The 25,636-nt window shown below is 35.5% G+C and overlaps 1 protein-coding gene across 8 annotated transcripts in view; it reads left to right on the forward strand.

Moving 5' to 3' along the window:
- Dnai4 (dynein axonemal intermediate chain 4) overlaps nt 1-25,636 on the forward strand; it is a 57,756-nt gene that overhangs the window by 23,883 nt on the left and 8,237 nt on the right. For 6 of the 8 annotated variants that reach the window (XM_090334644.1, XM_090334647.1, XM_090334645.1 and 3 more), the window contains exons 6-17: nt 788-927; nt 2,454-2,606; nt 5,446-5,640; nt 6,665-6,873; nt 11,101-11,187; nt 12,591-12,742; nt 16,534-16,691; nt 17,121-17,236; nt 17,591-17,689; nt 18,129-18,355; nt 20,994-21,150; nt 23,032-23,222. In XM_090334644.1, coding sequence (XP_090190770.1) covers nt 788-927; nt 2,454-2,606; nt 5,446-5,640; nt 6,665-6,873; nt 11,101-11,187; nt 12,591-12,742; nt 16,534-16,691; nt 17,121-17,236; nt 17,591-17,689; nt 18,129-18,355; nt 20,994-21,150; nt 23,032-23,067 — 1,729 coding nt within the window. In that variant the 3' untranslated portion in view covers nt 23,068-23,222. Of the gene's footprint in view, nt 1-787; nt 928-2,453; nt 2,607-5,445; nt 5,641-6,664; nt 6,874-11,100; nt 11,188-12,590; nt 12,743-16,533; nt 16,692-17,120; nt 17,237-17,590; nt 17,690-18,128; nt 18,356-20,993; nt 21,151-23,031; nt 23,223-25,636 lie in introns of those variants that run through there. The other 2 variants (XM_090334650.1, XM_090334651.1) reach the window with 2 other exon arrangements.

A 25,636-nucleotide genomic window follows, 5' to 3' on the forward strand; every position in this document is an offset into this window, starting at 1 on the left:
CTAGCTGTGCAGAAGGTAGAGACTGAGGAGATCAAGGTTTGATGCCAGTCAAAGTTAGCAAGGTCCCATTTCAACCAATCAGCCAGGCATGCTAATATATGCCTGTAACCCCAACAGCATTGGAAGCATAGGTAGGAGGATTGTGGTCTAAGAGCAGCAAGGGCACAAATGTGAGACCCTACTTGAAAAATAACAAAAAGCATGCAAAAGGACTAAATGAGCAGCTGCAGTATTAGAGGCCTATCTAGCAAGCAAGAGACCTTAACTTCAAACCCCAGGACAGTGCTCAGGCCTTGAGTTCAAGGCCCAGGACTGGCAATAAATAAATACATAAAAGAAGTTAAAATGCAAATTTGAAGAATACAAGTTTTACAAAGTTTGATAAATTCTTTCTTGTGTCATTCTATAAGAATTTATCAAACTTTGTAAAACTTGTGTGAAACACGGGGCTAGCATATTATAGGTGGACCCTGACATGTTAGGGATGTTGGAAGACATAAGAGAAAGCCATCCTGTGGTGATAACAAGAGGCTTTTACTCTGGATTAACCAACCCACCCCCCAAAAAAAAAACCCCAAACCTCTTAACTTCACCTTTTGGTGCAATTCACATTAATGAAAATAACTTCAAGTAAAGAGATATGAACTATGGGTTAGGACACATGGGTTAGCTTGCATGGTAGAGCACTTGCCTAGCAACTGGTAGGGCTCCAGTTCCTAATAGAATTAAAAACAAGTGCGTTAATAATTAGTTTTTAATGAGTCATTTATACTTTTATCTTTTATAGCAAGAGAAATAAGAATTATGAAGAGCTTTGCAGAAACAGAGTAGGCAATGACTTATATGTTGAAAGGATGATGCAGACATTTAATGGATCACCAAAGAATAAAGATGTTCAGTGTGATAAAATCATGTTGGATGAGAAGGGTGATGTATTTTATTTCCCTTGATAAACTATTCTGGGTTTGTTTTAGTTTTTGTGTTTTGCCAGTCCTGAGGCTTGAACATAGGGCCTGGGCACTATCCTTTTTCTCAAGACTAACTCTCTACACTTACAGCTTTTTCTGAGTACTTTATTGGAGATAAGAGCCTCATAGCTTCAAAATTGATCTGCAGATCTGTTCCTCTTGAGTAGCTGGGATTATAGGCATGAGCCACTAGCATCTGGCAAATTATTATGTTTTAATAGGTGTTCATTAAACTGTCTATCATGAACAAATACTGAATGAAGTCCATGAAGCAAAAATGGAAATCATTTGGTCAAATAGAAATACTAGTTGTGAATGGTGATGTATAGTTTGCAGGATGTGACAAAGAAGTTAATATGTAATAAAGATACAGTACATGAGAATAACATGAGTTTTAAATTAATGAAAGCTCAGTGTCTTCTGGACTGTTTTCTTAAGACTGCTCATCTGTACAAAGGATACATATCTGAGTCTCACTTTTCTAGAAGAGGTCAGTTGGCCTAGCTGTGCTAGTTTCTACTAGTACTAGTATGTGTGATGCCCTACCAAAAAGAAATATTAATTTAGCAGTTACAATAGTCCACAATCTATAACTAAAAGTTTCTGTTAATGCTCTATGTAGAGAGAGATATACAAGTAACCATAAGATGATCCCATAACTAATGTCTACAAAAATTCAGACTAGGAGGGTTTGGGGACCGTGATGGCTCATGCCTATAATCCTAGCTATTCAGGATGCTGAGATGTAAGGATTGCAGTTGAAAGCCAGCATGGTCAGGAAAGTCCCTGAGACTACTCAATGAACTACTCAAAAAAAAAAAAAACTGAAAGTAGTGCTGTTGCTCAAGTGATAGAGCACTATCCTTGAGTAAAAGAAGCTCAGGCCCAGGACTGGCACATATATACATACATACATACATACATACATACATACATACATACATACATAAAATTCAGACAGTAAATGTTAGCTTATTCCTATTCTAAAAAATCTAGGGTTGAAACAGACATGAAATACGTTGGACAAAGCCCTTCAAAGGAAAAAGATCTGAGCAGATACTAGCCCCAATCTGATTGCAGAGAATACATTGAAATTTATTGAAGTATTTTCAAAACCAAAACAACCTTCATGAAGTATATCCTATTAACAGAAGAGTATATAATGCATATATGTAGTGTAAGAACTTATTCCATGTACTTACCAGACAGGATAGAAAATAGAACATTCCTAATTGCTAATAGCCTTCTGGTCACTTTATTGCCACCTCTGTTTCTTCTGGACTTATCTTAGACTCAGAAATGTGGGAAAAGAAGGGAATAATTTGAAATACTATTTTGTAATACTAGTTAAACTTCCTTACATATATAATTATATAGCATAACTACATAATTGGGAAGTAATAATTATTTATGACCATTTTGAAGGGCATGTAATTTTGAGATTTTATTTTATTTTGTTTAAAATTACGTTTTGTCTTTATTTAGGTGTAATGGCAACTACCTGGGATTTATATGATTCTTACAATGCTCTGGAACTTTCTTTATCAGCCAAAAAGTCTGCAATGAGCATAGCTAGTAAAGCAAGCACACTTGCTAGAGACAGAGAACAAAGATTGCTAGAAAGTGCAACAGACAAAAGTAAGATTTCACTTATTTCAATGCTTCACATGATATTTTATCTTCTTTTTAATGAAACATGAACATTTCAGCTTTTACTGTTGCTTTTATAGCTACTACTGTTGCTTTTTCACATTATCTTGGACTCTACTGAAAAGCTAATTTATTCTTGAATAATTGTGAAGAGTTTTTGAGTCTTTTTTGTTGCTTCACTTGTTTTTAAATTTATAAATTCTATTGCTTTATCTCTTCTGTAATTTTTTTTCTGTGCTGATACTGGGACGTGAACTCAGGGCTGGGGCACTCTCCTTAACTATGTTTTTTTTGCGAAAGGCTGGTGTTTTATCACTTGAGCCATACAGTCACTCTGGCTTTTTGCTAGATAACTGGAGAGACTTTTCTGCCCAGGCTGGCTTCAGTCCTCAGCTCAAAGCCTCCAGAGTAGCTAGGATTCTGGACATTTGATACCCTCATTCTCTCTTAATTACCATAAATTAGATATTTTACAAGAAAACATATCATCACTATTACCATAGAAAATGGAGATTTATTAACAGTAGTGACACTTAACTTGGGGCAGTTTTACTTCCTGGGGAGTAGTTTCATGAAAAGTGTAAGCTGAATTATGTCTACATTAAAATTATTTCTGCCTATGGATGTCTCTATTATCTATTTTTCAGTACTGTAATGAAATAACCAAGTCAGTTAACTTATAAAGAGAAAAGGTTTATTTTGGCTCACACTTTGGAGGTTTTAGCCTAAGATTGAGTGTATATTACTTTGTGGCTCTGGTAAAGATATTATCCTGGTATGAGCCAGGAAATAAAAGAGAGCAACTGCACAGGCCAGAGCCCCAAAATTCTCTTCATGACATACCCTTTACGACTTAAGAATCTCCCACTAGGCCATGTTCATGATAATTCACAGCATCTCTCAATACTACCACCCCGGAGAACCAAACCATTATTTAGCACACTGACCTCTAGCAATGTCTAATTCAGTTTCTTGAATCTATTTTTATTTATTTACTTATTTAGCCAAATTTCGAGTCTTTTCAGCAATCAGTTCTTCATGCTTATTTTTTGTGCTAGTCCTGGGCCTTGAACTCAGGGCCTGGCATTGTCCCTGAGCTGCTTTTGCTCAATGCTTGTGCTTTACCATTTGAGCCACAGCTCCACTTCCTGGCTTTTTGGTGAATAATTAGAAATAAGAGTTTCATTGACTTTGCTGCCTAGGCTGGCTCTGAACTTCGATCCTCAGATCTCAGCTTCCAGGAGCTATGTTTGCAGGCATGAGCCATGGATGCCCAGCTTAGTTCTTTATGAGTATCTTTTTTTTTCAGTCACACCTTTTTCTTCTTTGAGATGCTAATGGAATATGAATGTTATCTTTTGTTGTAGTCTACAACAAAATGTTGAGGCTATGTTCATTCTGTTCAGATTATACTCTCTGTAACACTTACATTGTATTCAGTGTATAAATGTGGAAATGGAACTCAGTATAATGAGGGGGATGCATAGGGTTGAAAGAGATGGGGGAGAAAGACAGAAGGGGCGACATTAGTCACAACGCATTGTACTCACAAACTGACATGTTAGATTGAAACCTCTTGTACAACTCCTAAGATAATTAACTTAAAAAAATGTTCTTTAGATTGAAACCTTTTGTATAACTCCTAAGATAATTAACTTAAAAAATGTTATGTTGTTCTTTATTCAGGTTCACTATTTATCTATCAATTTCGTTCTCTGTTAAACTAACTGATATTTTAAATTTTTGGCTATATTTTCCAGTTCTATACTTTCTATTTGTGTCTCTTTTTCCCCCCACTTCTTCTTTTTTTTTTTTTTGCCAGTCCTGAGCTTGGGCTCAGGGCTTGAGCACTGTCCTTGGACTTTCTCAAGGCTAGCACTCTACCACTTGAGCCTCAGCACCACTTCTGGCTTTTTGCTATGTATGTGGTACTGAGGAATCGAACCCGGGTCTTCGTGCATGCTAGGCAAGCACTCTACCACTAGACCAAACTCCTGGCCCTTTTTTTCCCCACTTCTAAAAAGATGTTTTCTTTTTCTCATTTTTTTTGCTATTATTGTTTGGTTTGTGAGATGATTTTACTATATAGCTCAGACTGGCCTTGAACTATCTCCATAGCCCAGATTGGAACTTCAAATAATCTTTTCTCATAATCTCCAGGCTTGGGATGTGTATAAATCTTGAGGATTACTATCCTCATTCTTATTTATAAAATTTTCCTGAAAGAGAGCTGGCCATTGTGGCATACACCTGTAATCTCAGCATTTGGGAGGCCTAGCCAAGGAAGCCTATCAAGGCTAATTTGGTCTACACAATGAAACTCCAGTTGGGGAAATTGTTCTGGACCATCTACTTGAACTTTCAACCTTCTTACCTCTATTTCCTGAGTGCTGAGATTATAGTTGTGTGCCACTACACCAAACCAGAATTCTATAAATTAGAATTATTTTAAGTCACTGTAATTTGTCAGAGCAGTAACAAAACTAATACTGTACTATAGTATTCCCATAAAGCAATCATCAGGTGAGACCATTATCTGAAGATGAATTAATACAGATAAATTACCTTATAAAATTTTCATTGCTTATCTTCTGAAGAACTGTACATATTGACAGTTTAAAATTGCAAAATGAGTTAATATGTATTTATCTTACATTTTACATGTATGTAAAAAGGTTTAATATATGTTATTTAAAGTTTAATATGTATACAAGCATAAATGTTGTTGGAAACTGGAATAAAGAGAAATGACAAAATGTCATTAAAATCTCTATAATGTCTGAATCTCATAGATATTTTATAATTGCATCCTGTTTATGTTTTATAGCAAGTGAAACTAGTTCTCTCATGGATATAGAAAATGTAATTCTGACTAAAGTGCATGATGACGAAGTAGACCAGTCGGGGGCAATATTAAAATCTGACAATTTTCATCAAGATTTGTTTTTTATGGAACGGGTTTTAATGGAAAATGTATTTCAGCCAAAGATTGCAGCTTATCGTCAGCTTCCTATTTTAAAAGGTATTTTTAGAATATATTTAAGATTAGACACTCAAAATTTTTAAGTGATAGTACTATATATTTCTAAATATAACCTCTAATTTGGGTTATAATTTATTAGAATATGTGTTTTTATAGTTTTCAACTCTCAACATGTAAGTAACAGTAGAGTCAGCCTAGGAAATCCACAAAAGACTATTCCTTACATTTAAAATGGCATATGCACTGTGTTTTTTCCTTTTAGTTCCTGCATTCAGTTAGTTACTTATTCTGCAGAATCTTTCATGTTTCCAATGTTTCATTGCCATTCAATGTTCACATTCTGGATTTTATTACCATTTCCAGATTAAATTGCAGAACATTCTTCTTACTCTCATTGATGCAAAACCCAGCTCATTTACTAACGCGTTGTTTTACTTTTTATTTTTAGTTAATTATTTAAAATCTTGACTTGCTGGGGATTGAACTTCAGGACTTTTGCATGTTGCTCAAGTAATTTACATCCATCAATACCTCTAGTCTTATTATTGCATTATGTATGTATATAGTATTTATTTATTTTTGGTAGTACGAGGGTTTGAACTTATGGCCTCATCTTTACTAGCTAGATACTCTACAATGAGTCATACCTCTCACCTTCTTTTGAAACTTATTTTGAAATAAGGTCTCATGTTTTGCTTGGGTCCATGCACATTTAAGCTTTCTAAGCATAACTTTGTTTCATTGAGTTAGGGTCCACAAACTCTGCGCTGGCTGGCCTGGAATCAAAAAGTATCTTTGCTCTTTAGAGGCATTACATTTTTCATTTGAATGTGCCACTATGGCTCATTTATTGAGTAGTCAGAAAAGCGGCTAGCTTTTATTGGTTTCTAGAGCAACCAAAGACTGCAGAAATCCAGACACGATTTAAGGCACTCTATTATTTCAGTTGTAGGATCAAGGAGATCGCATAATGCTTGAAGTTCAGTGACAGAGATGCTTTTTGGAGCCCTTCACAATCTTTTTAGGTAGAAGACAGTGATGTTTATATTTGATTTAATTTTAGAACGTGATCCTGAAGAGCCTGAAGTCTTTTTAGAAGGTCAAAACCTGGAAGAGGCAGAGGAAGAATATAAGAAGGAAGAGGAGGAAGAAGGAGAAATACATGCAGAAGCATCAACAATACCAGCCAATTTGGAACGACTTTGGTCTTTTTCCTGTGACTTAACGAAAGGCCTTAATGTAAGCAGCCTTTCCTGGAATAAAGCAAATCCAGTAAGTTATCAGCTGTATTATCAATCTTATCTCTAGCATTTTAAAAGCAACTGTTGAGTTCTAATAATAAAACATTTTTCCCTCCCTATACAGCAGAGTCTCTAGTTTTAAAACTCCCTAAAGCAAATTCATGTTTCCTAAAGCATAAAATGCAAATAGTTATGAAACAATATTATTTTCCTTATACATAAAAATTATTTATTTTAGGATATGCACTTGGGGGATATGTATATTCTGAATCCATGTCAGATACTGAGAGATATGCCAGAATAGTTGATCTTTTTTAACATGCCCAAACTCCTGTGACCAACTTCTCCTGAAAGAGGTCATATTTGGAAGTGTAAGCTTAACTCAGTAACCTTGGAAATGTGCAAAATCATTCTGAGAGCCAGGCACGGTGGCTCACACCTGTATTCCTAGCTACTCAGGTGGCTAAGACTCTTATCTCCAATTAATCACTAGAAAATGGTAAGTGGGGCTGTGCCAGGGGTAGGGCGGTAGCCTTGAGCTGAAATGCTCAGGGAAAGTGCCAGGCCCAGAGTTCAAGCCCCATGACTCACCCAAAAAAAAATCATTCTGAGGTTCCCGAAGACACTTTTTCTAATTTTAACAAATAGGTAGGTAGCACTAACTTTGTACCAAACACTATTAAAAGCATTTTACCTATATTAATATAATTCTATAAGATAGATACTATTTTTTTTACCAGTCCTGGGGCTTGAACTCAGGGTCAGAGCACTGTCCTTGGGCTTTCTCAAGGCTAGTGCTGTACCACTAGAGCCACAGTGCCACTTCTGGCTTTTTTCTATGTATGTAGTACTGAGGAATCGAAGCCGGGTCTTCGTGCATGTTAGGAAAGCGCGCTACCACTAGGCCTAACTCATGGCCCCTAATATTTCTTCTATTAGGTTATAGAAACTTGGGAAAGGGGTGCTGAGGCTCAAGTGGTAGAGCTCTAGCCTTGAGAAAGCTCAAGGATAGTGCTCAGGCCCTGAGCTCAAGCCCAGGACTGGCAAAAAAGAAAGAAAGAAAGAAAGAAAGAAAGAAAGAAAGAAAGAAAGAAAGAAAGAAAGAAAGAAAGAAAGAAAGAAAGAAAGAAAGAAAGGGTAGCATACAAAGCATAAATAGCTTACCCAATATTACACGACTAGCAAGTGAAACAGCCAGGATTCAAACACATACATCTGGATACCAGACATCTCATATTTAGCTACAATACTGCCAAAAGTCACTTTGAGACAAAAAAGATGATCAAGCTTTGCTTGCTTAAAAAAAATTATACAGTAATGAAACTTATTTTCTCCTGGGCTTCATAAACTGTTCTGAAGACCGTATAAAATAGTAGCAGTTCTAAATATTTGGAGGGGAATGGAAATGTTTTGGATATTAATACTTAGTATACTTTGAAAAGTGGTCAAAACTCATTTAAAAAATAGACAGTGGTATATATGTTTAAGAAATCAACTTCTTTCATTGACATAATTTTATTAGTTTATAATAGTTGTCACAAATATGAAAAACCAAAATTCTAAAATTATTTCATTGAAACACAAACAACACATTATTTCATTATGCTTATTACTTTCTGATAAATTTAAGTAATTTATTATGCCTGTATTTTTTGCCAGTCCTGGGCTTGAGCTAAGGGCCTGAGCACTGTCCTTGGACTTCTCAAGGCTAGAGCTCTACCACTTTAGCCTTAGCACCACTTCTGGCTTTTTTCTATGTATGTGGTACCGAGGAATCAAATCCGGGTCTTCGTGGATGCTAGGCAAGCACTCCACCCCTAGGCCAAACTCCTGACCCTTATTATGCCTATTTAGGCACATCTCAGAGATGAATGGGATTTAGTACAGTAATTAGAGTAAAATAATGGTATGTGAAACATTTTTAGAAATTGAATATAGTAACATTTGGAAGTTAACATATTGTTTTTGAGATTAAAGTCATTTTAAGCGAAGCTGAATGAAAGCATATTACAGATAACACGTATACTATTTGTTAATTAACAAATGTTTATTGGACATTCACTCTGTGCCAGTGTACTGTTAAGTCACTAGAGATACAGAAGATACAATCATACACTGTCTGGCTGTATACTATTGCATATATCCTTTGGTACAAAAAATAACCCTGTGACAGCGTGTAAGAGAAGTTCTTGAATAATTTTTAGAAAGAGTAATTTCCTATACAGAGTCTGGAGAAAACAAATGATGCTGTCACATCAGAGTGGAAAGGGTAGTAGTGACAATTAATTAAGACAGGGACAATTATGGAGAGATGATTGGAATAAAATTATGGTGGTGGCCAGAAAATACAATATTACAAAGATTCTGATGACAAAAAGTGGCTGGTCTGGCTAGTGATTAAACACTTGTCTATATGGATATTTTCATATCTATTTTTTTAAAAAAATTTCTGTTAATACTATGTTGTTCTTGAGTTAGGGAGAAGGCAGACATCTAGTACTGTTTTACATGCTCTTTTCTAACATTCCTTATGATGCTTTTATGTATACTTGCAATATATCCCAGAAGTATTCACTTTTTTCTCTTCCCCACTTCCCTTCTCCTCCTAAGTATTCCCTTATTTCTTGGTTCTATGTTTATCCTATAAATTATTATATTTATATAATATAATTTGTCCATAATTATGTGTCTTTTTTATATTTTTATTGTAATTAATAAAAGGGTTACATGATATTTGCCAGGTAGAAGGTGCATTAATTCACATATATTGATACCCTTTCACATGTCTTGGTCCCCATTACCCTCCCCTCCAACCCCCTTCCCGTCTTGGTTTTCCCCCCTTCCCTATCCAATTTCAAATAACCAAATACAAATAAATTCAATATATCAGATAACAAAATGAGGTACTGTAACAATATGAGATAACCAAGGGACAGCAAAAGAGATGAGAGATAACATAGTACATTAAGGACAACAATCATTCATTATATGGCTTTTGTTTCAGTATCCTGGAGGTCTTTTCAATTAGCTTCATACTATATGGCCTTATGTATCAAGGTTTTGCTCTATTGCAGATCTCTGCTAGTAGAGCCCAAGGTTTCTACTGATTATGACAAATGAGGGAAACCATTGAGCCTAAGTTCCTTTGAGTCTGGCTTACTTCACTTAGTATGATTTTTTCTAAGACTTTCCATTTCCTAACAAATGGGGCGATGTCGTTTTTTCTACAGCAGCATAGAATTCCATTGTGTACAAATACCACAACTTGTTGATCCACTCCTCAACTAAGGGACATCTAGGTTGGTTCCATCATAATTATGCGTCTTTTAGGTCTAGCTTCCGTTTACATAGGCATTTCTTCAAGTGCTGGTCAGTTTGTGCTGCTGTAAGAAAACACCGTAGACTATAGCTTAAACAACAGCTTATGATTTGCTCACAGTGCTAAAGGCTGGGAAGTCCAAGATCAGAGTGTTAACTGATTTGGTTGCCAGTAATTTGTATTCTCCCCTAGATGGGAGTGAGGAGAAGAGAGAGACAGAGAGAGGTAGAGAGGGAGAGGGAGGGAGGAAGGGGGAGAGAGAGAGAGAGAGAGAGAGAGAGAGAGAGAGAGAGAGAGAGAGAGAGAGAGAGAGGGAGGGAGGGAGGGAGGGAGGGAGGGAGGGAGACAGAGAGAGAGAGACAGAGACAGAGAGAGAGACAGAGACAGAGAGAGAGACAGAGAGAGAGAGACAGAGACAGAAACAGAGACAGACAGAGACAGACAAAGAGACTTATTGTGTTTCTTCCTATTTCTGAAAAATTTCCAATTTTGTTTGGATTAGGGCACCTATTTTATAACATCATTTAATCTCAAGGCCTTATCTCTAAATTCAGAGTTGGACTTCCAGGGATAATTTAGGCATATGGAAGTGAACAATCCATAGCACCTAAACCTGTGTGTTTGATTTTGTACTGTTCCTTCCCTCTACTCTTCCCCTCCTCGCATCCTCTTTTCTCTTTTCTTTTCTTTTCTTTTCTTCTCTTCCCTTCCCCTCCCATCCTTTCCTCTCTTCTCCTTTCCTCCTCTACTCCTATCTCCTCTCCCCTCCATTTCTCTTTTCAGCACTGGAGACTGAATCCAAGGCATTTTGTATGCTAAGCAAGTGTTGTACCACTAAGCTACATGCCCAGCCTTATTAGGATTTTAAAATATAGTTTCCCATGCCTCTGCCAAAATTTTTATGCTATTTTGTGTTATTTTAAATTCTCTGAATTGTAGGACCTTTTGGCTGTTGGCTACGGGAACTTTGGATTTAAAGAGCAAAAACGAGGATTGGCTTGCTGCTGGTCAATAAAGAATCCCATGGTAATACTAACAAGGCTAGAAATCATTTTTATTTAGTTAAATGTTAAAATGTTCATAAAGTATGTACTTGTATCTAATAATTAAACAGAATTTGGGATATTTCATCAAAAAGACTTTTATACTTTAAGCATATGATAATTAAAATTTGTTCTTATTGACATAAAAGGTAATCCATCATGAATTCACTCAATAAATATTTATTAAGACTTAAGATGCTGCTAAACATAATGATATGAACTCAAACTATTACTGAAAAATAAAACTGAAAATCCTATTAAAATGACACATGTCTTTTTTATACTTGGTGATTTCTTAATGTATGAATAGATCCTTAACACATGATCTTTGTGTTTCCTCAACAGAATTAGTCCATTAAGGTAAATAAATTTTACTGTCATGAATTTTAAAAAGAGAATGAATGAGAATTAGTAATTTTTTATTATTCCATAGGTTTACATTTCCTTTTTTTTTTAATGCCAGTCTTTGGGCTTGACTCAATGGCTGGGCACTGTCCTTGGACACATTTTGCTCAAGGCTAGTGCTCTGCCACTTGAGCCACAGCATCACTTCTGGCTTTTTCTGTTTATGTGGTACCGAGGAATCAAACTGAGGGCATCATGCGTGATAGAAGGCGAGTACTTTACCACTAGACTGTGCTCCCAGCCCAGGTTTACATTTCTAATTGAAAACTGAAAATATGGAGAATTTTCAAAAGTGAAAATTTGGAGAAGGGCCAGGAAAACAAATACAATGATTAAAATTACTATCAATAGCCCCAAAGTATCATGAAGCTAGGTACATACAGAAATATATGTTATTTTAAATTTGGAAGGGTTGACAGAATTATCACCAGCAGTTTGTCATCTTTTCCACATAGATGGTTAGAAAGAAAAAAGGAAATTAACTAGACATAAGTTGTAAAATAGATTATGTTAGAAGCTTTTGGTAGATTTTTCTATTTAAAATTATAATAGATAAACTAAGGTCTGAAAGAAATGCTAGAAACAGCATTTCTGTCAAGATGAATTGGACATGCTAGATTATTTGTTTGTAGCTCACTATGTGTTTCCATAAATAGATAAATATGTGACAGTAATACAGATTCTACTGTAACATTACCAAAATATGAAAATTGCTATGGAAACCTATAAAATATTTTGTAAAGTAATTGAAAACAAAGATTAGTGAATTTTTCAAGATCAACGAAATAACTGAGATTTTATTTTCATTTATATTTGAAGTTACAGAGACTGGAGTAACTAAATGTTACTCACATTACTCTAGTTCCTCTGGTTCTTTTTCCCCCATCTTCACTACGATCAGGGTAGCCTCAACCAACATCATATCTTGCCTTACTGTGATCTCAAACCTATTTGAACTGTAATATGATGATTTTCCCTCAGTGGCCAGAGCGTATTTTTCATAGTACAATTGGAGTTACTACAGTGGATTTTTCCATTGGAGCACCTAACCTGTTAGCAGTTGGATTTCATAATGGCACAATTGCAATTTATAATGTACAAAGCAACAATAATGTTCCAGTTCTGGACTGTAGGTAAGAATCTAAGGATGGCATCAATATTGAGTATATGCTTTTTCAGGAAGATTACTGTAATGCTACTTTTGAGTGAATTATTTTATTGTTACTGAGAATTTGTTTTGAAACATTTAATACTCCATATTGTCTCTCTAGTTGGAGTGCTCTTTCTTAATTTATCTCTACCTTCTTTTCTACAGTTCTTTGGTTTGATGCCTTTTAGATGATTTTTTGTTGTTGTTTGATCATGGGACTTGAACTCTGGGCCTGGGCATTGTCCCTGAGCTCTTCAGTTCAAGGCTATCCCTTAAGCCACAGTGTCACTTCCAGTTTTCTGGTGGTTAATTGAAAATAAGAGTTTCATGGACTTTAGACTTTAGTGCCGTGCTGGCATTGACCTGAGATCCTCAGATATCAGTCCCCTGATTAGCTAGGATTACAGGCAGGAGCTACCATGTCCAGCCCTTGTAGATGATTTTTTTTTTTTTTGCCAGTCCTGGGCCTGAGCTCAGGGACTGAACACTGTCCTTGGACTTTCTCAAGGCTAGAGCTATATACCACTTGAGTCTCAGCACCACTTCCGGCTTTTTTCTATGTATGTGGTACTGAGGAATCGAACCCTGATCTTCATGCATGCTAGGCAAGCACTCCACCACTAGGCCAAACTCCCAGCACATTGTAGATGATTCTTAAACTACTGTTTTGGTGTCACTTTCTCCCAGAAGCCTCATTCCTTTTGTACATCCTACATATAACTTCATTGTAACAACTATCATATTGCATATTAATTATTTGTAGAAATACTATTATAAAAATAGCTATAATGCCAAAAACAACCGGCACATCCAATCTGCATATAATGCCAATGCATTCTTTCACAAAAAACAATTTTAATATTCACATGGAAGCACAAAAGGTAACAAATAGTCAAAGTAATCTTGAGCAAAAAAGAAAAAGCAATGCTGCAACTGCTGTATTATTTGATTATTATCTGATTTCAAATTAGACTAAGAGCTAGAGCAAGTAACAAAACACCATGACACCGGTAAAGATATAGACACATAGAGAAATGGAATAGAATAGAAGGACCAGAAATGAGCCCATACACCTAAAGCCATCTGATAGTTCCCAAAGATCTTAAAAATACATGATGGAGAACAGATAGCCACTTCACCAAAAGAGGATGGGAAAACTAAATTTCCACAGGGAGAAGAATCTAAAACTAGAATCCTGTTTCATGTGGTATTTAAAAATTGATTCAAATGCCAGTGAAATTTTATCAATTAACTAGAAAAAAACAAAAGCCAAACTGGAGCTGCAGCTTGGACTCAAGAAATTCTATCTCACCCCAGTTAGAATAGCAAGAATAAAAAAAAAAGAATACATAGTGTGTGTGTATGTGACATGAATATGAAAAGAGAGACTCTTTGGAGTGGGACCTACTGGGAAGGAGGAAGGAGGAAGAAATGAGAGCATGAATGAGGATGGGAATATTAGTGAAGTGCTTCATATGTATATATAAAAAAGTAATGACTCAAATGATAGAGCACCTTTCTAGAGCATCAGGATTTGAAACCCTGAGTTCAAACCCCAGTACCACAAAACAATTAAAAAGGCTGAAGTGTAAATAAAATAATCAATCTTACTAAAGTATTTTAAAAGTGTGGCCAAGGAGACAAGAAAAAGTAATACTGGGTATGAATTTGATTAAAGAACATATAGGTATGTAAATAACACAATAAAAATCATTTGTGCAGACACCACTGAAAACTTTACAAGAAGGAATAGGAGAAATACTAGGTCTCCTTGGCACAGGCCGAAACTTTCTTAATAAAGACCCAGAAACACAATAAATCAAAGAAAGTTTGAATAAATGGGACTGCATTAAATTGCAGAGCTTCTATATGGTAAATCAGATAGCTAGCAAGCTAAATAGAAAGCCCATAGAGTGGGAGAAGATATTCACTAAAACACACAAAGGCCTCATATCTAAAATATATCAACAGCTAAAAAAATTGAATCACTCCAAAACTAATCTCCAAAGAAACAACCATCCCATTAAAAGATGGGCCAAAGACTTAAAGAGAGTCTTCTCTGAAGAAGAAAGAAGAATGGCCTACAGACACATGAAGAAATGCTCAACATCTCTGGCCATAAAATAAATGCAAATCAAAACAACTCTGAGATTCCACCTCACTCCAGTTAGAATGGCCATTATCAAGAAATCTAATAACAACAGATGCTGGTGGGGATGTGGCCAGGAGGGATCTCTTGTTGGTGGAAGTGTAAACTTGTTCAACCACTATGGAAAGCAGTATGGAGATTCCTCAAAAGACTAAACATGTATTAGGATACCATGAGCCTATCTGTAATATGTGGCTACTAGATCCAAACAGTACTAGAGCAAGGACTTAATATTTACATACCCAATGCTATGGACATGGTATTGGAAACATAAACACAACTACATAGACATAAAAATTTATGATCCTATAGATATAATGTTTTATTACATAGATTAATATGTATCTATGACATACAAACCCTCAGCCTAATTTTAATTATGTTCTAAAATCTAAGCGCCAGTGATTGTATATAGAGATTCCCTTCTTGAATACTTGTTTGTTAAATACGTCATTTGAAATATGATGTAAAAATCAATGTTAATAAGTTCTTTAACAAAAAAAGACTAAACACAGAGCTCCCCTATGACCCAGCAATTCCACTCCTTGGCATTTACCCAAATGTCCAGAAACAAGGACATATTAAAGCCACTAGCACAACGATGTCCATTGCAGCATTATTTACCATAGCAAAGTTATGGAACCAACCCAGATGCTCCTCAGTAGGTGATTGGATCAACAAGATGTTGTATTTATACACAATGGAATTCTCTGCTGCCATCAGAAAGAACGACATCCCCCCATTTGTAAGGAAATGGAAAGACTTGGAAAAAATCATATTATGTGAAGTAAGCTAGACCAAAAGGAATATAGGCTCAATGGTTTCCCTCATATGTCATAATTAGTATAAACCTTGGACTCTCCTAACAGAGGATTACAATAGGGCAAAACCTAGATACACAAGGCCATATAGGATGAGCCTAAATGAAAGGACCTCCAGGAGCCATATAATGTGGGATTGTTGTTCTTAATGTTCTATGTTATTTCTCATCTCTTTTGTTGTCTCTTGGTTATTCTCATATTGTTACAGTATCTTACTTTGTTTATTTGTTAATTTGAAACAGGATAGGGAAGGGGGAAAAGCAAGATGAGGGAAAGGGGTGGGGGGAGGGAACTTGGAACAAAAACATGAGAAGGGATATCAATGTTTATGAAGTAATGCACTTTTTATGTGGTGAATATAATGTAACCCTTCTATTAATTACAATAAAAATTTTAAAACATTTGTACAATAATAATAATATCAAGAAAAAACTCATAAAAATAAAAAGCCAAAATTTGTACAACTAAATTATGACAGAATGAAGGTAGAGAATATGAAAATATATTTTGAGAAAAAAATAATTTGTTTTTGTATTTCTGTTATGATAGCAGACAGACCAGTACAATCTTCTGCTAAATTAGATTAGTATTTATCTTCCTTTTGAAAGAAATAAGAAAACTGGATATAAGTCTGAAGTGACTATCTTCCTTATTTTCAAAATAGTTGAGTCAAATTGTGACAGTAAAATCATAATTACATTAGTAGGTAACAATCCTCTAGTATCCTTTGGGATAGCTGTCCTTATACTACTGTCTTTATAAAAGATTTAAATGCTTTTATACTTGTCATTTTCCCTGTTTCAGTGAATCTCCTCTAAAACATGTGGGACCTATCTGGCAATTACAGTGGATAGAACAGGATCGGGGAACAACAGGAGATGACAAAAGAGAAATCCTTGTTTCTATCTCAGCAGATGGAAGAATCTGCAAGTGGGTCATACGGAAAGGACTGGATTGCCATGGTGAGGAACAGAGTTCTTAGTTGATGAAAAAAAGCAAAACTGTGTTTAGTTGTTTTTATATTTGTTTGTTTGATTGTTTGCCATTCCTAAGGCTTGAACTTAGGCCCTGAGAACTGTCCTTGGGCTTTCTCAAGGCCAGCACTCTACCACTTAAGCCATCGTACCACTTCCAGCTTTTTCTATGTATGTAGTACAGAGGAATCGAACCTGGGTCTTCATCTATTCGAGGCAAGCACTCTACCACTATGCCAAACTCCCAGCCCTGGTTTAGTTTTTTATAGACATCTGGTTCTGAATTTTGTTAATTTTAACTTAATCACATGAAAATGATGGCAGAAACCATAATGTTATTGGCAAAAGATTGCCTAATACTTGCACTATTGCTCAAGTGGTAAAGAACAGATCCTCTATCTTTTCCTTTAAATAAAGATCTGATGCGATTAAAGCGAACAATTGTTGTCAAAAAAGGAGGGGAAAAGGAGAAGAAAGGTGAAGCTTTGATATCTCGACAGGCACCTGGAATGTGTTTTTCTTTTCATCCTAAGGTAAATTATCTCAACTTATTATTTACTTTGACATATAGTGCTTCCAAAAATGGAAGTATATGAAGACATAAAGCAAGACAAAATATTTATCTTGCTTTGTATGTGAAAAGTAAGCATGGGTGTGGCTGTAGTTTTTCTATAGACTATTAAGAATTAGCCTCTTTTCCATCAAAAGACAAATCTGTATTTTCTTTTTCATTGTACTCTCTCAGGTATCTCGTCAATGTAAAGTCACAGATAGTTTTGCTTGTTTATGTTTTGAATTGAGTTTTTCATTGCCCCTGAATTAGCCAGTAATATTTATATTTACTGGTCTACCACAAACTAATGTATTTTTGATTTCTTGTGTTATAGGACACTAATATCTACTTAGCTGGTACTGAAGAAGGTCTTATTCACAAATGTTCTTGTTCATATAATGAACAATACCTAGACACCTATAGAGGACATAAGGTTAGTTTAATTACAAAAAATGTATCCTATAGTTGAAAAAAAGGATCATTGCATATGGTGTATTTAACATTCAATAGATTTATAAGGTCAGAGCTAATATCAGCTTGAATTAAATGCTTATACTGATCTCAGAGTAATACTGTTTCCTATGGATATCTGTGGACGAATCCATCCATGTTTTCTTCATAACCTTCTCATTTCTTTAATGCTTTTTGTCATCTTGTTAAGAAGATACAGTATATGTTAATGCCAAGTGAACATTATGATGAATATATTTTTGTGGTTCTATATAGAATAATTACGGGATGATTCAGTTTATGATCTTATTCTAGGCAGAAGTAATATCAATGGGTATTGTGGTATGTGCTGGATAGTGTTAAATCTAAAAAAGCTTGATGTTTTTAGTATTCACTTGCATATTTTAATTTTCTATTTCTAGGGACCAGTCTATAAAGTAACATGGAACCCATTCTGTCATGATGTATTCTTAAGCTGCTCTGCAGATTGGGGTGTTATAATCTGGCAACAGGATATCCTTAAACCATTTCTGAGCTTTTATCCAACTACTCATGTTGTTTATGATGTTGCCTGGTCTCCAAAATCACCCTATATATTTGCAGCTGCAAATGAGAGCAGAGTGGAGATTTGGGACCTTAGCATCAGCACGTAGGTGTTAATGTTTCTTGGGGACATTTCTAGTAGAATCAGTTCAAACTAAATGACAATTGATAGCTTTGGTAACTATTGAAGAGTGCTTGTAGGTTACTGTAAAACCAGGAATAGTTTACTCCATGGCATTCTGATATGAATAAACATATGTGCCGGGATGTTCTATTAACATGAATTACTTATGCTATATGTAGTTTAGAAACATCTGAATGAAAATAGCTCACCTCACTTGTGTGTTCAAAATTTCAGCGGCTGATACAGGATATCATAACTACCCTGAGTTCTCATTCAATCCTAAATTTGTAGAGTAATACAGGGAGACATAATTACATTTCTAGAAAAAGATTATCCTCTACTAAAGTATCTCCTTAATAAGATAAACAGAGGAGAGGTATTTTATTTTATTTACTTATTCATTTTGCCCGTACTCTGGTTTGAACTCAAGGCCTTATATATTTTTCTCCATTGTTTTCTTCTGTACATTTTATTTTATTCACAGAATACTATACTTCTGAATATTTTTCCATATATTTTTATTGTAATTAATAGAAGGGTTACATTATATTCACCATTACTTCACAAGCATTGATACCCTTTCTCATGTCTTGGTCCCCATTTCCCTCCCTCTACCCCACCCCTCATCTTATTTCCCCCCTTCCTTATCCTATTTCAAATAACCAAATAAGCATATATACAGTATATCAGATAACAAGGTGAAATACTGTAACTATGAGATAACCAAGGGACAGCAAAAGAGATGAGAGATAACATAGTACATTAAGGACAACAATCACTCATTATATCGTTTTTGTTTCTATACCTTGGAGGTCCTTTCATTTAACTATACAATATGTTCAAGGCCTTATATTTGCTTACCCAGCTATGACTCTATCACACCTCTACCATAGATTTTGGAGATTGAGTCTCCTGGGACTGGTTTCAAATTCTGATCCTCTGGATTGTCTATTGAAATTGTTTCCACTAAAATTTTACTCTTGATTGTAAAAAGGGAAATATTTGGGTAATAGGAAAGGGAAAAAGTAGAGAATTATGTGTGGGCAATGGTGGAAAAAATGATTCTATTAAATGAAGAAAGTACTCAGTACTTATTTTTTTTTTGGCATGGATCATTCTTTAAAATGGTATCATAAACTGCTTTGGTGAATGGCAGCTCCTTTGTTGGATTACAAAAAAATTTACTTATAATAGATAACTAAGGTATAAAGTGTCTATTTAAAAAATCTATCCTCTGATTTAAAACTAGTTTTACAGGAAAGTAGTAGCAGCTATAAACAGTTGCTAGTTTTTATACTTCCAATAAAGGCAATTGTTTCAGATAACCAAAACTAGAAAAAAAAATCCTGTTTTTTTTTGAAGGTTCATGGGGATGGAAATATTCTTTTTTTAAGACAATAATTTTGGGTTAGGGGTGTAGCTCCGTGGGAGTGTTGGTTTAGTATACAGAAGGCCCTGCTTTTGATTCTCAGCACAGCAAAACAATAAAAAATTAATAGGGTAGCTTGGAAAGAAAGCAATAAAATTACAATCTAAAGTCTCTCAACATTTAAATAGCTCCAAAATTGCCACTGGCAATCAAGTCACATAACAGAAAAAATACTGTGCACTTTAATTCATCCAACTGCCATGTCACCTTTAAACTCATAGTATGCTTTGCTAAAGCCATATTCAAAACTGAAAGTGGTACACATTCTAAAATTTTTCACTTTAAACATACCTATTTATTTGCTTTAGAAACTTGTTACAAAACTTGTGAGAAACTTCAAGTTAAACCCACCGGTAAAATAACATAGACAATAAAGAGTATTTATTATTTTAAAAAAAAAACCTAAAACTAAAACCAAACCAAAACAAACAACACTTCTCTCTCTTTCCTCGCCCCATGCTCCTCCTCCCCCAAAATAACCTATGATTTAAGAAATTGTTAGACAGGTCTCTCCAGAGAAACAGAATGGGTCAAGTGTGTTCATCTTTATCTGCCTCTGTCTCTATCCCTATATTGAGAGCGCTTAGCCTTGTGGACATAGATCACACAGTCATGAGTCCTGGCAAATCTGCAGTCTGCAGGACAAGCTGGTAGGTGGGACATTCCAGCTGTCTTGTTTTAATGTTGAATCTAAATGTATTTTGTGGGCAGAGTTTTATTTTACTTCAGGGGATTTCCATCCTTTTAACTAATGAATTGGATGAAGCCCACCCAAATTGTGGTGGATATACTTAGCTTTATTCAAATTCTGCTAGTATAAGTGTTAATCATGTTTTCCAAACAAAACAAAAACAGAAAATATTCACCAGAACTTGTAGAGAAGTGCTTGACCAAAACGCTCTGGTAGTTTTGCCAAACTGACACACTAAATTAACTCTTACAAAAATTTTAATTTATAAGACCGGATCTAACTTGAAATTTATTTTAATTTACCTGGTTGAAACAGGCACATGGAATGAATGATTTGATGAAGAAGTGATAGGCAGTTATTTTCAGTGTGGAAACTCTTCTAGACTTTTGGTTTCTTTTAAATAAAATTTTAAAAATGCTCAAACTTTTCTTAATGTGTGTCTTTAAAAGGACCATTTTAATAATAACAACTGAATTTACAAATAAAAATTTTAATTACAGTTTGGACCCTCTGATTGTACATTTTGCTAACCCTGGAATCAAGTTTACAACAATTCTCTTCTCCAAACAAACAAATTGCCTTCTAGTAGGGGACAGTGATGGACATGTTGTTGTGTATGAACTGAGAAATATGCCTACTGTTTCAGATTCTGGCCGGGTAAGACTCAGAAGTAAAAATTCCATGTCATGTCATGAACATATTTAGTTGCAATTTTGTAGTATGTAATTAATGTACATTTTGTAAGTGTGCTAAGGCTGATGTAATGGAAAGAACCTACGTTTCAAAAGTTGCTGCTAATGAGACATGATATGTAATACATTTATTATCTGGAAGCCTTACCTTTTTTTTGTCTACTTGAGATCAAGAATGAGAGTAACAATACTGCTGAATGTAAGAATTACAGATGTTGGGTCGGGAGTTTAGCCTAGTGGTAAAGTGCTTGCATAGCATGCATGAAGACCCGGGTTCCATTTCTTGGTACCACATACATAGAGAAAATGCTAGAAGTGGTGCTGTGGCTCAAGTGGTGGAGCTGTAGCCTTGAGAAAACCCAAGGACAAAGCTCCCAAGCCCAGCACTAGCAAAAAAAATACAGAAGTTATACAGAAGAACTGCACTGCACCTGGCTAAGAATTTAATTTTTGTTAATAAAGTTCTATTTTATTAAAAATATATGAGTTGGCCAGGAGTATGGCCTAGCATGCCCTAGGTTCAATCCCTCAGTACCACATTAAAAGAAAATAGCCAGAAGTGGTGCTGTGGCTCAAGTGGTAGAGTGCTAAGCCTTTAGCAAAAGTACCCAAGGACAGTGACCAGTTCAAGCCCCAGGACTGGAGAGAAAAAAAAAAAAAAAAGAAATTGGCGGAAATCAATTTCACTGAGGACAGTTCAAGAAGCAACTCCTTTCCTTAGAGGTACCATTTTTTGGATACTACTTTACCACTATGGGTCAATATAAAAATGTTCACCATATTTTTCTTCATAATTTTAGCATTTAAATTTTTTCCACATGAAAGTTGAAGTTTTAAAAGGTGGAATATTCAAGATAGGGTTTTAGAATTTTAAGTATGTAAAATATGATAAATTAACACTGAAAAACACTGAAGGTAGAAGAATAGAGCATTCATTGATTGCACAAACATTAACATTTATTGAGTATGCACTATGTAAGAAGGTCTGAGACACTAAGAATACAACCTTGAACAAATAGACTATGTAGAAAGACAGATTTGAGAAAAACTTTATCCCATCTTACATGTGATAAAGAAAACTTTGGCCTGCTTCCAGTTCCTGCATTTTTACTATACATTCCACTGTCTTCTTCTGTGGTTTTCATTCTTTTATATATAATCATTTGTCCTGTTTTTAAAATTCAAAGATAAGTACCATTAAATGAAAATACAAATCCTTTGTGGTAGTTGAGAACTTCTATTCTCTAAATCCAGAATTAACAGATGAGAAAGGAGCTGAAGGCATCACTAAGAGTAACAAATGTTTTACAGATAAGGAAGTGCAGCATTCAACTTTTTTTTTTTTTTTTTTTTTTTTTTGCTAGTCCTGGGCTTGAGCTCAGGGCTTGAGCACTGTCCTTGGACTTTCTCAAGGCTAGCACTCTACCACTTGAGCCTCAGCACCACTTCCGGTTTTTTGCTAGGTATGTGGGTTACTGAGGAATCGAACCCGGGTCTTCATGCATGCTAGGCAAGCACTCTACCACCAGGCCAAACTCCCGGCCGCAGCATTCAACTTTAAGGATAAATAGGAAAGTTCCATATGTGTCCTCTTACTGAATCCTTATAAAATCATTTGTCAAACTTCAGTAAAATAGACTTTTATAGGAAAGTGTAGGTTTTTACTAGGAAGTAAGCATTATTGTTTAAACTTACCCTTGTTTGTTCCTATTTTACAATCTTCTTGGATATCATTTACTTATATAGCACTGAACTTATAAAAAATTTTAATGGCATTTTAAAAACTATCTTACCTTTTATATTATGTTTTATTGCACTGTAAATATGTGGCTTTTTTCTTTTTCAGGGAAATATAATAAATAATTTGCTTGGACCAAAGTAAAAATCAACCAGGATAATCCATCACTCCTGAACCATTTGTTTGTTGCTTAAAGGACAAGGAACAAAGTGTATTGTTTAGTAGTGTCTATTGTATGCTATTGGAATTTATGACTGTAGAAAATAGTATTTGATGTATGATTTCAATTTAAATTTAATTAACTTTTATTTCAGAAGTATGTGATTAGTTTGAAATTTTCTAAAGCTGTTTCTACTCCTTGGTATATTTGAAGTATATGAATAAATTTGAATACTTATAAAATGTCCAAATAGTTTAGGAAGTTATTTATAGGAGCAAAATTTAAAATTATTAAACATGCTTAAACTAAAATCTTTATAATAGATTCCATCAAATCTCTCTCTTTAAATCTCTCTTTTTTTGGCAGTTGTGGCATTTGAACTCTGGGCCTGGGTAGCTCAGGGCTACCGACCTATCCCTTGAGTCACAATGGTATTTTTGGTTTTCTGGTGGTTAATCAGAGGTAAGAGTTTCACGAACTTTTAGTGCCCAGGCTGGCTTTGAACTGTGATCCTCAGATCTCAGCCTCCTGAGCAGCTAGGATTACAGGCTAGCCACCATGCCTGGCTTGTTCTTCCTTCCCTTCCCTTCCTCCCTCCCTCCCCTCCCCTCCCTTCCTTCTCTTTTTCCTCCCTTCCTTCCTTCTTTTCTTTTTCTTTTTTTTTGGGGGGGGGTGGGTCATGGGGCTTGAAGTCTGCCTGGGCACTGATTGTCCCTGAGCTCTTCAGCTCAAGGCTATCACTTTACCCTTGAGCCAAGCCCCATGTCATGTTTTCTAGAGGTTAATTAGAGATAAGAGTCTCAGATCCTTTTGTGCATTGGCTGACTTTGAACTCTGATCCTCAGATCTCAGTCTCCTGAGTAGCTAGAATTATAGGCGTGAGCCACTGTGCCTGGCCTCCCCTTTTCTTTTTGTGTGCCATTTCTAGTGCTTGAGCTCAGGTTCTGGGAATTGTCTCTGAGCTATTTTGCTCAAGGGTAACACACTATTACTTGTGCAACAGCTACACTTCAGGCTGTTTTGGTACTTAATTGGAGATAAGTGTCTCATGGACTTTCCTGCCTGAGCTGGCTTTGAACTGTAATTTTCATCTTTCAGCCTCCTGAAGTGGCTAGGATTACAGGCACAAGCCACTGGTGGCTGGCTAAATCTTTTCCTTTCTTTTTTTTTTTTTTTTTTTGCCAGTCGTGGGCTTGAGCTCAGGGCCTGAGCACCGTCCTTGGACTTTCTCAAGGATAGAGCTCTACCGCTTGAGCCACAGCACCATTTCTGGCTTTTTTTTATATATGTGGTACCGAGGAATCGAACCCGGGTCTTCGTGCATGCTAGGCAAGCACTCTACCACTAGGCCAAACTCATGGCCCTAAATCTTTTCCTTTCTAAGCTCCATTTTTCAGGATTGATAACTATGTAGTTGTTAGTTTGATGAAAAAGTAGATTCTCACATCTAATTTTGAACCTAAATGTACTCTTAGATTTGAATGCTGAAGTAATAGAGCTTTAGTAGACAGACTATGGGGCAAACAGAGGTCATAATATCAAACATCACACTTGCATTGTTTACAGCACTGCATTACTTTCTTTGATTTAGAATACATTAAGGCCCCCTTCTCTGTAGGCTTAGAATCTGCTCTATTAAGCCTAGACTTTTACACAGATGTTTGCCAAGAAAGCTGAAGTCTCTGAACCATAAGGCAAATTCATATGTTATTTTTTGGAGGGTTCTGGAAGTATTGAGAAGAGTTGTGTGTATAGGTAGTGGCTCCCCAGACAGATTGCTAACAGTCAGGTCCATACATTCTGTAGGCCTGGCTTTGTTAGCTGGGGCCACAAGACATAGAGTCTGATCTGCAAAGCATTCTGGACAGAAAATAATGAATAGAGGATGTGAAATTCACTAAATTCTCTAGAAAAACCTGTAAGTGTTTGTGTGTATACATACACATGCACACATATATGTTCGTGTATATGTATATACATATACACACATGTATACATATACATATTCACACAGCCATAAGCTGAAAATGGAAACAGTACAGAAGTGAGAATTACCTTTACAAGTGTCCACTATGTCACAATGTTTGTTTCTTAGAAGCTATCCTTTAAACAAAATCAAGGTCATATTTAGATGGCTTGAGAATTTAGATCAGGTTTATAGGGATTATAAAAATTTCTACCTTAAGACATTATGATTATCTTTGTTTTTCTGAAAGATTGAAATTTCAAAATACTTTGTATATGAAAATAAAAGTTGATTTAACTAAACAGCTGTGTTGCTTTGGGGTGTTTAATTTTTTTATACATTTTCTTTTCAAATCCTGAAAAATGTACCTTAAAAAATTTAAGTAGTTGTGCAAAGGGGTTTCAATTCATCAAGTCAGATTCTGAAAACAATACATCTTGATCAATATCATTCCTGCAGTGTGACTCCTGTCAATGTCATCTGTGGACAGCGGAACTTACTAAGGCTTCTCTTCTCCCTATCATCCTCACAGTCTTAAGTGGTTGTCCCATGCATGTAGATTTGCACCAAACATTTATCTTTTGCCT

The sequence above is a fragment of the Megascapheus bottae genome, chromosome 6, assembly GCF_031878675.1.
Source record: "Megascapheus bottae isolate mThoBot1 chromosome 6, mThoBot2.hap1, whole genome shotgun sequence".
Taxonomy (NCBI): Eukaryota; Metazoa; Chordata; class Mammalia; order Rodentia; family Geomyidae; genus Megascapheus; species Megascapheus bottae.